This window comes from Lonchura striata, chromosome 9 (genome assembly GCF_046129695.1).
Source record: "Lonchura striata isolate bLonStr1 chromosome 9, bLonStr1.mat, whole genome shotgun sequence".
Classification (NCBI taxonomy): domain Eukaryota; kingdom Metazoa; phylum Chordata; class Aves; order Passeriformes; family Estrildidae; genus Lonchura; species Lonchura striata.
Window position 1 is genome coordinate 27,689,595 of NC_134611.1, and position 12,334 is coordinate 27,701,928.

Sequence of the window (12,334 nt, forward strand, 5' to 3'; positions counted from 1 at the left end):
GTCTGTGTGTAGCATTTATTTCCTGTGTGACTTGGCTACAGGCATTTAAAAATGCATTACTTTTCTGTAGAAGCCAGAAGAATGTTTTAAGTTGATTTTTTTTCTTTTTTTAATTTGAAACAGACCTAAATTAATCACAGTGATTCTGGCTTGGGCTTGGTACAGATAATTTGGTTGTGGTTTTGTGCTGCCTGGGTAGTGTGTTTTGCATACTGAACTAAATACATAGGATGGGAGCAGCTTGCAGAGCTCCTCCCTAGTTGCAGACTCAGCCTGGTACAGCGTGTGCAGCATGCAGGTGGAGGGCACAGGTCCTCCTGCCATGACTTGCCTGCAGACCAGGGTGTTCACTGTTTCCATGCTTCCAGGTATGTGGCAGGAAGCTCTGGAGATGTTCTGGTTTTGAAATTATAGGTGTTTTTTGTCTCCAGAATAAGTTCCTTTAAAAAGAAATGTGATATTTTTGTGGGCTAATGGGGCAGTCGGGTTTTCTGGACTTGTGTGATAGAATCCAGAGTGCAGAAGCCCCTGGCCCCTTAGCACCTTTGGAGTAAAGCTCTGGGATTCCAGGCTCTGTCTTTCAAAGTTACTGTTATCTTCTGACTGATCAGGAAAAACTTTGATGCATGGGCCCAATGCTGAAGAAAATGTGTCTACTTTTATTGGTGGAAGTTTTAAAGTCCCTGTGGATTTGAATTGTGAGTTGGAGCAGGGTGAGGCTAAGTGGTGTCTTCCAAGTTTTTTGGGGTTGGCATTAATGTTTCAAGGAAGCAAATGCTTTCTTGGTCTATAGCTTCCTGAACTCACTTCCCCTTTGGGAATCTCCTGGCAGGGCTGTAAATGCAGGTTGCTTCACCCTCTTGTGGCTGTTCCCAGCTTCTGTCATGCCTATATAAAAGCTTTTTTAAGGATGGGGTATGGCAAGTCTCTTGGCAAGCATGGGATTTAGGAATGAATGTGTCCCTAACAGGAACTAGCAACTTCTTAACAAGTTCCTTTTTAAGAGAACAATGCAAAAGGTAAGAGAAAATATAAAGATTTTAATACAAGTAGCAATAACATTTAAAGTTCATTTTCAGATGCAGGGATTAATATGCAGACTACATAATGGCAACAGTTGAATTAATTACTCTCCACAACTTCAAGCTCTTCTGCAGTCACTTCTCTGGGTGTTCAGTGTTGGGCTGTTGAACGAAGGCAGATGGGAAGATGCCTGTCCTCCCCTTGCACTCACCTTCGAACCAGTCTTCATTCACTGGAAGGGAAAATGGACACAGTTCTTATGACCCTAGGAATGTACAGGAGCATCATGTACTGCAGAGAGGCCTGAGATCACAGTTTTATGGTGTTTCTGCTGATAAAACTTGGAGCTGTGCTAGACCCAGCAGGGAGCAGAATGTGGAGGAAAGGGAGGAATGAGGAAGAGAGTAAAGTGGTCAGGTAAGAAGGAATATCAAATGGGGGTGCAAAATTGGATCAAAATAGAGACTAGTGGGCTTGGAAACTGCCTTGAGGGGAAGCATAGTGACTGTGGAGATTGAGGAAATTATCTTAGACCTTGGTCTGTCCTCTTCAGGATACATCTGAAGTATTTTGTCAGCTATTTCTCATGTTCACATAAAAACCCTAAAACAACCCCCCCAAAACCTCTGCTACCCTGGGTTTAGTAAGGCCTAGGAGCTCTGGCAATTGTGCTGTGGGAGAACCAAATGAGACAAGAACCAGCTTTGTATTTGGAAATATTTAGCTCAGGAGTGAAAAGGAAGGTAGGATTTTGGGGTGGAGGGAGTCATCAGTATTGCATGGTGCAAAATCTAAGCTGTCAAACATTAGATGGGGGACTGATTGTGTACTGCTGCCAAAGCCTGCCAGCCACCACAAATTAGTGACATAACTACAAATAGCTAAATATTAGGGGGTTTTGCCTTTAAAACTATTCCTGATGTCTTGATTTCACTCAGGGGCTCAAATGAGATGGGGAATGTGCCCTGTGTATATAATTCTTAATTCGTCTTCCTGAGATTTAGTCTGTATTTAAGCCTCAATTCCCATAGAAACACTAAGGACTAATATTGCTAATATTAAGTGACTAAAGGAAGATTGTACTTTTAACAAGAAAAGCAGATGAAAAAAGGTTACAGGTGGAAGGAATGGGAGTGAGAGCCTGCTCCCATTGTGGAGTTGGCAGCTAAAATGAGGCCTCTCCTTGAAAGAATCCACTGTGATCAATAAGCTTAAATACAGTCCAAGTGTAACTCCTGTCTTAGATGTTTGGGAGGGCTGCAGTGGAAACAGGAGTGATGAAAATATGTTGGAAGAAGTGTGTGTAACACAGATGTGTGGATGGGAATCCCAAGGCAAAGATGGAGGGGCTCTGCTGCTGCCATACCACCCTTCCTCTCACCAGAGCTGGGGGATCCCTCCCCTCTGCTGTCCCAGGAGGAGCACAATTACCTTTGGATAAAACAAGGATCGTGTCTCCTGCCTGAAACTCCAGGTCTTCAGGTTGTGTGGCTTCATAACTGTACTGAGCTACAACATGGTTTGGTCCCGTCTCCGCAGGCGTTGCCTCCTGCGGTGACTCCCCTGGTTTGCTGTCTGGTACAAACCCCTCTCCCTAGGCAGGAAACAAGCTGGTGAGAATGCAGTCTTTTGGTTTCCTTTCTCGTAACAGGGCAACAGAGATGAGCTCTGCTTCTCTCCACTCGTTCTTTGCTCCTTTGCCTTTCATGAGGTTGCTGGCTTCTGTTGAAAGCCACAAACCTGTGCTTGTGGTAAGGCAAAGGACAGCAGGAGGGGAGAGAAGGTGGCTGCCCCGTGTAGCTGTCACTGACCTCTGTGCCATTGCACCAGACTGTCAGGCAGTTGTCCTTGCTCTGACTCCAGGCCGCCTCCACGTTCTCTGCACTCAGAGGCAGCAGCTCCTGGCCCTCCACAGGCTTGTACCTGGTGTGCAGGGGATGCAGGTGAGGAGTGCTGGAACACAGCCCTGGCTCACTGGGGCTGGCAATGCCTCACCTCAGCTCCGTGTGCTCGGGCTGCAGCTCCAGCTTCTTGCAAACCAGCTCCAAGAGCTCCCTGTAGGAGAGGCCTCGATCGACTCTCAGGGCGACTGTGAATTTGTAATGCACCTTGAGGACATGGGGCCTGGAGACAGTTGGTTCAGCCTCCTGCAGGCAGGAAATGGGATGTCTCCTTGTGTGGCTTGGCAAGCACAGGCATGTGGAAACTGGTTGCCTGAGTTAGATTGTGCCTCCCAGGCTGTGCTTGGACATTGGCTGGTTGGCAGACTCAGGCTCGTCCCAGGAGAGAGCTCAGTAATAGATTAGGTAGGGGTAGATAAGGGGCTTAGCACCAAATTATGGCTTTGGGGTGATCAAATTAGAGCTGTGTCCACCCTCCAGCCCCCTTTTTTTTTTTGAGTTGGAATTGCTGTATTTTCCCATCTCTTCCCAGTGTGATGTTCTGATGTGCTGACCCTACCCAGGAGCATGTGTACTCCAGCCAAACTCTCTCCAATTTCTCCCTTCTCCAGTGCCTCAGGTTGGCTAAGATGAAGTCATCCAGTGCCCCCCGCCCCCTCCCCAGGGCCTGGAGGAGAACTCCCAAAAAGCAGCCCTAAGTCTCCTGGTAAATGCAGGTTTGTATGACCAGCAGGACCTTGGGGTCTGCACTCGCAGGGCGTTACCTTTGCCGTGTCTCTTGGCTGCACCATGGTAGCAGGAACGTAGTCTGGGGAGGAGGAAAAAGGTGGCTCAGAAGGTGGGATGGGATAAATGTTGTCTAAATACACAGCCAGACCTCCTGCAGCCCATCATGATCTCCAGCAAAACCAACCAAGCCTGGAGCCAGCAGCAGTCCTTTGAATGGATACAACATCCATCACAGATGTTCCTCTGTAAGATCTAGTTACAACACTGAGCAGAGGTTTTGGCTCTGTGACTTCCCTCTTGCAGAGACAGGAGCGTGGAGGGTAGGATGTCTTTCATGGGTGGATTCAAAAAAGATAAATATGGAGCTGCTGTTTTTAGTGTCTTTCCTCTTCTGACCTCCCTAGGTCCATCCTGAAAACCAAAGGCAATCCCTGTCCTTCAGTGGGGCTGTAAAGCTAAACTCAAGCCCCCAGGCAGGGTGGTTTCATGTAGCTTTGTGGAAGCCTCTTCATGAGGATCTGATTTACATTTTGGCAGTGTTTTGACACAACTTTGCTCATTCCAAGAAGAGCCCAAGCTACACACTTGAACATGGTCCTATAATAGATCTGAGATGGCTTTTGGTGCCATAAAGATGACCATTGGGGTTGTTATGTCTGTGAGGTGTTTGTCCTTAATTCCATGACCCACAGCCTTCTTCTGTGTCAGTTCTACCCATGGACTCTCTGCAAGGTTGCTCTGTTGGGGACATGAGTTTGGGATGTGGGATACTGGGTAGCACCAGCCAGGAATTGCCTTCATACAGCTCCTTTAAGCCTAGCTCAGCCCACAGCAGCACTGAAACTGTCATGGATGCCCTGCTTGAAGGAGAAGCCTATAAAGGAACCCTTTACTCCAAGCTGGGCCTTGCCCCATTCCTATCTCCAGGCCCTTTTCCTCATTACTCACTGTGCTAGTTAGAAGCACAGAGGGACTTGCTTTCCTCAGGGACCCCACAGACACTATTTTACTGTACCCTCAGCACTGCAGTTGCTGTCTCTGCCTGCTGTTGCAATGTCTCTCAGTCCCTGACTTCAAGTGGAGCCAGGAGTGAGCTGGTGGAGAGCCCTAGCCCTGCTCTCAAAGGGTGAGGACAGGGCTCCCAGCCTGCTGTGGGTGCTGTCAGCTGTGCTCCCATCCCTTCGGCTCCGGCACTGACCTGGCGCCAGCCGCCGCGGCTTCTCCGGCACAGTGGAGGTGGGTGACTCGGAGACCTCAACTTCCACAGGGGTTTCTTCCTGTGCCGTGGGAAGAAGATAGTGCTGCCACTCCCACCCTTACTGAGGGGCTTGGGGTGCTGCTGCCTCCTGCAGCCCCCTTCCAACCTGCTATTTTCCTGAAGTCTGTTCAGGATCTTGTACTGGGGAGGGGTGATTTAGCTATATCCATTATCTCCCCAGCACTGCCAGCCACTGCTATGGTGCCACCAGCACAGATTTTGCAGATCTCTGAGCTCATGATAAGGTGACCATGAGTCAGAAGAACCAACCCCAGAATCAGGAGGGGGAGGGAGTCACATATATGGGTCCCACTGGGAGGCATGTGTTAGGTGAATATTTTGAGATCTACCCTCCCCAGGACACCATTTCCTCCTGGGCCACCTCACCTGTATATGCAGTTTATTCTGGAGCTCCACAGGCTCAAGGAAGTTGCAGGGGACAATCCCTTTCTGCAGGGGAGGAGAGATGAGTAGTGATTGCTTGGCAAGAAGGCAACCCACTGCTGGAGGACACAACTGGATGTGTCCTCACCCTCCCGTGCATCCAGGATGATTCCTGAGGCTTGAAGTTTAGTTTCTGCAGGTTGGGTGGATTTCACTGAACCCTCTGGCCTAAGCCAGGGTGGACATAAGACACTACAGTCAGAAATTTACTTAATTACTGTTGGCAGGCCTCTGCCTCTGCAGAATCTCAACCATAATTTGCTGTCTGCCCCTCGTGTCCAGCACACTCCTGGTATACCTTTCCATTGAACATCACTGTAGCCCAATTGTCCTTCTCTTTCTTCAGGACAAAGACAATGTTTCCTGGCAGGACCTGCAGCTCCTCAGCGGTCTCGGGAATGAACTCGAACATGACACGGTGTGGCTGCCCTCTGAGGGCCCTGGGTGTGGGAGCAGTGGACAGGTCAGAAATGTTGGTGATGCTGTTGTTTTACTTCAGAGGGAGAATCCAGGCCTCTGCCTCCATTTCTACATTCCCCATTCCCCCTGAGTTCTGGGTGCCAGCTGGATGCTCGGCTGTGAGAGTGGGGTTGTGCCTGGCTGCATGGGTTATCCATCCTTCATCCAACTTACCTGAGGATTTCTGGGGTCTTGGGCCTGGGTGGAGGACCAGAGGCCTGCCAACAGGAAGTCAAAAAGGAAAATATCAGTAATCCAAAGGATTTTGTTTGTTTTGCAGAAATGTCCTGCAGCGTTTTACCATGCCTGCCCTCACCCCAACACTGTTCCTTCCTCCACATGCAGGTGCCTTAAGTGCCATGAGGAATATCACTGGCTTTATTCCTTCTAAGGAGCAGTTTCTACATTCTTCAACATACAGTTGGTTTTCAGAGGCACAATCCTCTTTTCACTCCTGATTTTAGTTTCAGTTGACAGAGGATTGAAATTGTCAGCACTGTCTGTACTGAGAAGGTTGTCATTTGTCTTGTGCAATGGTGCTGTGCTGTGCTTTCCCATATCCACCCAGAGACCTCCTGGAAAAACTCTTGCTGCGTTTAGGAATGGGAAGATGTCATCACATCATCTGGAAAATGGCATGGGAAATGCAAAGGAGTTGTGGAATGGGCAGGAGAGTGCAAAGTGAGAGCAAAACTGCCCTTGTTTCTCCACTCAGGCTTAGGCAGGTGATCCCTAATGAATCCTTTGGGATGGGCCAGGCACAGCTCCCTGCTGAGAGCCATCACCCTGCCCACGACTTCCCTGTGCAGGGAACCAGCTTAACCTCAGCCACAGCTGTGGGTGGGCTTGGGATGAGCTTCCTGATGCTGGAGAGACCAGTTGATCCGTGGAAACAGTGCCTGCCTCCTCCCCAGGGTAATGGCACAGAGTTCAGGGTGGCAAGGGTGCTGCTTGCTGCCCCGCTGTGGGTGACAGCCCCCCCATGTCACCCTGCACTGAGCATCCTGTTCACTGACAGGCTCTTACCTGTGGCTGTAGGGGAGCGAATCCTGAAAAATCATCCTTGTCCACCACAGAGGCCACCACCTAGAGCCAAAGACAGGTGGTTAACCCCTCTCAGACCTCTGATGTCCACCCTCTTCTTTGCTATTGGCCAGGCCAAGCTGCTTAGGATGCTTTAAGCTCAGGAGAGGATATGATTTGAGGCTAAGCATCTTGGACTAAAGGCTGAGTGCCTCTCGTATCAAAGCTTCCCTCTCAGCTGTGGTAAATTTTTTGCTCTTAGCCTGGCTGATTCTGTGGTTTGACACATTAAAACCTGAAAGTTTTCCATTCTGATTTAATCACAAATGTTGAAGGGAGCCAAAGTGTCCAGCTCAAGCCTATATCTCCTACAGGTGACCTTAAATGTAATTTAGAAAGTTGATACATGTTTTTGTGCATGTTTCTGGCACTCAAGGAGCTGCCTGGCTCTCAGCTGTCTGATTCCCCAGGGCCTGGTTCCTTTTCTGGACAAGTGCTGCCTCCCAGGGCCTGAACCCAGAGGTGGTATCCCAGTGACTAGATTTTGCACATTCACAGGAGAAAAGCTTGCTTGCTTATCTGAGCTGAAGAGCCCTTTTCAAACAGCAGTGGAAGAACTGGAGGTTGGTTGTGGGTGTCAAATGTTAAATAGCTCTGTTCCCCCACCCCTGAAAATGTCTTGGTTTGAGTTCCAAGGGGATCATTGCAGCTCATTGCTGACTATCCCTCTTGTCTCACTAAGGAGACAAACAAGAAGTACACCATGCTCAGCAGGAATGTGCTTTTAGCTCTTGTATTCTTGCAGTCCCCCTGCTTCCCACGAGATCCCTGTGTGCCATCCCTCTCTCCATGTCTGGGAGATCCCTGAGGCAGAGACCAGCTCCCTCTCTCTGGCTGCCTACCAGGCAGCAGACAGCAGCTCAGAGGGATGATGACAAGGCAGTCAGCAGCTCTTCTCAGCCCACAGGCTTGGCCTGAATAAAGAGTATAGATCTTTCTTACCATTGCCTTTCCCAGGTAGTCCTTCTTCTCCAGCTGAGCCACTTGCTTCTCATTAGGCCTGAACAGCTTCCCTGTAGGAATGGCCACCAGCTCACAGAGCTTCTGCTTCTGTAGCACAGACAAGTCATGGAGACTTTGGAGGTGAGAGTGGGGACTGATGAATGCCCCTTCTGTTCTGGGCTTGGGGGCTGCTCCAGACCACCACCATGACAGGCCAATCCCAGCCCGGGTACAGTCCATGGAATCCCATCTTCCCATCCCTGCCTCCCCAGTGACCCAAAGCTCTTCCCACAGACTTGTCTCCCACTACAGTATCTGTTGCCACAGCATTTTAATCATGCGAAAAGGGATGTGCTGTCAGTGGGATTTCCCTCCCTCTCCTTGTGGGGCTGTGAGACCTGCTCCTCCGTACCAGGATGGCTTCCATTGCCCTGTCTATCTTGTTGTGCTGGGGCTCACTCTTCATGCTTATGGCCAGGGTCAGGTGCTCCTCAGCCTTCTCCCAGTTCCCCGTTGTGGCATACACCAGTGCGATGTTGTAGAGAATCTGCTGGAGGGATGGGAGCAAGGGAAAGAGCTCTTGGAGCAGCCAGACTGCTGCCAGGAAAGGAAAGGCCAGTGGGCAGTGGCACTGCACCCACTTGTTTGGATTTTGCAAGGTACAAAAAAGGCTGGCTGCCTCCTCTTTCGATTTCTCATGCTGAAGAATGCTGGAGAACAGACTTTTGGGATCAGAACTGGTAGCCAGGTGTGTCTCACCTCGCAGGCAAAGAGCCGGTAGCGCAGCCCCAGGATCTTGTAGTCGATGAGTTGGTTGCCTCGAAGCTGGGCCAGAGCTTCTTTGAAATCCTCAATGGCCTTTTCGTGGCTGTGGAGCAGGGGATGAAGGTGTCACCAGCTCATGCTGGCAACCTGCCTGCCTCTAAGCCTGTACTCAGACTTGGTGAATTCAGTCAGGTCTCCCCTCTCTCCTTGCAGTGTTTCAGACACCCCAGGGGTGGAGAGAGGTTTGAAAGGTTAATCCCAGGACTGCATTGCTGAAGAGTAGGAGCCTGTTTGACCCTGACAGGTTTCAGTCTGGGCTCTGGGGCACCAACCTGCCTGGGGCCATCCTCAGGTGAAGGCTGGCCTCTCTATAAGCGGCAAAAAGGAAACGTGAAACCCTTCCACTCACTTCTGCCTCCGGTAAAACACGGTCCCCCGCTGGAAATAAGCCACAGCCAGGTGCTTGTCGCAGCCGATGCTCCGGGTGAACGCCTGCAGAGGTAGGAGTGGGGCAAAGGGGTGGTACAAAGGGGACACCTTCAGAAACTGAGGGCGTAGAGCAGTTGTACCTATCCTGCCTTAGCCGAGCGGCCTAAGCTGGGCTCTGTGGGCTGTGTTTCCCTGCAGCACTGGGTGGGGGAGAGCCTGGAGCAGGCTCCTGGGTTTTTTTGAGCTGGAGCCATCTGCCAGCACGGTCACCTCCTGGGGAGAGGGAGAGCGAACAGCGAGCCGTGTGTCCTCACCTCCGATTCACTGGCAAAACAGGTTTGGCAGCCTCGGGCTGTCCCCCTTCTGCACAGCTTTAAAGGGCCTCAGATCCATCCTTTAGACCGTGATCCTTTAAATTCCTTCCTTCCCCACCATGTCCATGTACCTGGGCAAGCCGCAAGGTGAGAGGATGAGCGGCCCCAGGGGCGGTACCTTACCTGCTCCGCCTCCGCCAGCTTCCCCAGGACGAGCTGGATGCAGCCGATGTTAAAGCAGATTTTGGCAGGGGGGTTCTGGACGGCGGTGAAGGCATCCAGGGCAGCGCTCCACTCCTTCCTGTCCGCAGCACACACCCCTTCTTGCCACAGCCGGATCGTCTCCACCAGGGACATGGCGTGCTGGGAGTGCGGGGTGGGATCCCGTGCCGTGGCTCTCGCCCCTGTCCCTGTCCTTCCCTGTGGGCAGCTCGGCCCCTCTGGCTCCCTTCTGCCCGCACTTGTGCCTTCCCCCGCCCCTGTCACAAACCCGGCAGGAAGTGGCCTGGCTCGCATCAGCCCGGCATGGGGAAGTGGGGCGGGCTGCCTCTGACACAGCGCCTTGCCGTGGGTGCATCCCTGCTCCTGCCGGGCAGCCGCTCCTCGCCTGCTCGGGCTTTGATATTCGGGTTTGTGCATTGGAAGCCATGGGTTTTGTCAGCTGGGTAGTTCATGGGGTCAGATTTCAGGTTGCAAAGTCCCAGGATGAGCGCTGGGCTGAGCCCCTGGTGCCCTGCAAAGCGCAGTCTTGTCATTGCTAAGCGGTTCTTGCAGACAATTCCTGGCAGGCACAGTTGGGCTGGGGCTGCCCTGTCTGCCCAAGCAGGGAGGTGAAGTAGAAACCCTTGGTCCTTCCCGACCCCACCGTGTTGTCCCAGTGTGAAGTTCCACTGCTAAGGTCCCATGGAGCTGCCCATGGATGAGGTTTCTGGAGCAGTGGCCATGCTGCACCATATCCCCAAGGCTCAACCCATGAGCACTTCTGTCCAGGTGTTTTAGGGCCAGCAAAGAATAACTGGCTCTGGAACATTGCTGGAAGCACGGGGCCAAGATGAGCACAGGGCACGTGGTGACAGCAGGATTCTGACCTGCTGCTGACTCACAGGTTTTGAGCTGGCTGCTCCATACATGTTTTTTAAGCATTTTTGGAAGTGCTTTGCCTCTGCCCCATCTACCAGCAATGTGATGTGTATTTTGTAAGAGCTTAAAATATGTCAGCAAGATTCAGCCCTTGTGCCTTTACCAAAACTTCCTTAGCAAATTACATAACTCCAGCAGTGGGAGGGAGGCTGGGGAGGTGACTTCTGAGTACTGCTGATGGAGAAACCCGAGACCCTGAGCAGCAAAGACTGGGGTTTTAATCCAAAGTAGACCAAACAGAACTCTGAGCCTGGGGCTCTCTGCTTCTCCAGCTCTATGTGTGCCCTCAGCATCCCAGCTGGCTCCTATGGGCTTCCCACAGGAGCACGGAAGACACTGATCTCCAGGAAAGCAGAGGGAGATGCAACAAGCTGAAGTGATGCTCAGGTAAAAGGGCAGGAAAAACATGGTGAGTGTAAAAACACCCCTCTAAGTGCCTTATCTGATTCCTGTGCAGGATGGGAGACCCCATGGAGCAGCAAAGGGTTCACCTTATTGGAGGCTTAATTTTCTGCTCTTTTAATTATCTGAATTGGTGCACTGCTCAGTCAGGTTTATCCCAAAAGCAGTACAAGGGGAGCTGGAGGAGGATGAGACATCATCCCCATTGTAATGCTCATAGCATCAGTTTTCTGCCTGGGTATTTGTAACTTAACAGTGAGGAGATTTCAGAGCTGTGATAAACACAGCCCTTTTACCAAGAGTCAGTCTCTTGTTCCCCTTTCTCTCCCCAAAGCTGACTCAGTAGGTGAACTTGTTTCTTCTACGATAATGTCCAACAGGAAGTGAGTAACAGAGATGGTGACATTTCCTGTGGAAGACTCTTGGAATCCACCAAACCCAAATTGCCAATAGGTGGGTCAGAACTAGAGAAATGTCCAAAATCCAGCTGGGGTGCAGTGCATGGGTTTTGACTTTGTACAGCTATAATATATACAAGTTTGTAATTTCTGAAGAGTCAAAAAAAACCCGATTCAGGCATAAAGAACCCCCCCCCCCCCCCCCATTATGCACGAGAGAAGATCTTTTTGTGAGCAGTTTTATTGGGCAGAAGTGGAGGAGCATGTCCAGCTCATTCCCAGGAAGGCGTGTTGGAACTCTGCACAGGACCCAGGGGTCTTGGCTCTTTTCCCAAATGGAGGCAGACACTGAGGTGGATGTGAGGACAGCAGCAGCTCTCAGCTAGCACAAAAGCAGGATGTGATCAGAAGGTACCATTGCCACCCACTCTGGCTAAAGCTGAAGGCAGCAGAGTTCTGCAAACCCTGTCACCCCCCCCAGTCCGACCTGCATGAGTCTCTCCATTGAAGAATTCCTTGTCCTAACAGGAATCTGAACTGCTGTCATGGTGTCCATACCAGCCACCAATACAAGCAAGGCAGGTTTGGAGGAAAAAAAGCTGTCTTTTAAGACTACATTTGCTTTTCCCTTTCCTGTCACTCATTACCAGCAGAGCTGCCCCTGCAAATCCTACCCTATCCCCACAGCAATGCATGTTTTAGCACATCCCTGAACAGAAACACCGATGTACATGTTCTGTAAATGTTCCTAAATCCATCACAGCCTCACCCAAGGGGATCTGCAGAACCTTAAGACCACTCCATTTATTCATTTCATTTATCTAATGCCACCTAGAGGCAGCTGATCTGCTTTGGCATCAATTGTTTTGGAAAATATTTCCCACTTCTCTGGGATTACAGCTTATTTTTTTAAAATGAGGTTCATCGATGTCTCAACCCAAACCTGGGCAAGTGGAAAGAACCAGAGAAGCCAATCACAATCCTTGGCAGAGCTGTAAGGACAGAACCCTTGCTGCACGACCAGGAGAATTTCTGTACAGATCTATG

The 12,334-nt window shown here is 50.7% G+C and overlaps 1 protein-coding gene across 1 annotated transcript; it reads right to left on the reverse strand.

The window, feature by feature from the left end:
- Nucleotides 1–1,020: 1,020 nt before the first annotated feature.
- On the reverse strand, nt 1,021–9,820 carry NCF2 (neutrophil cytosolic factor 2). The gene is given in 17 exon segments (XM_077785501.1): nt 1,021–1,255; nt 2,455–2,617; nt 2,835–2,946; nt 3,019–3,170; nt 3,689–3,732; nt 4,852–4,930; nt 5,299–5,372; nt 5,375–5,438; nt 5,441–5,488; nt 5,654–5,795; nt 5,989–6,032; nt 6,841–6,900; nt 7,840–7,947; nt 8,252–8,386; nt 8,599–8,707; nt 9,014–9,096; nt 9,531–9,820. Coding segments are annotated over 17 exon segments (1,689 nt in total). The 5' UTR covers nt 9,705–9,820; the 3' UTR covers nt 1,021–1,157.
- Between the last annotated feature and the right edge of the window lie 2,514 nt (nt 9,821–12,334).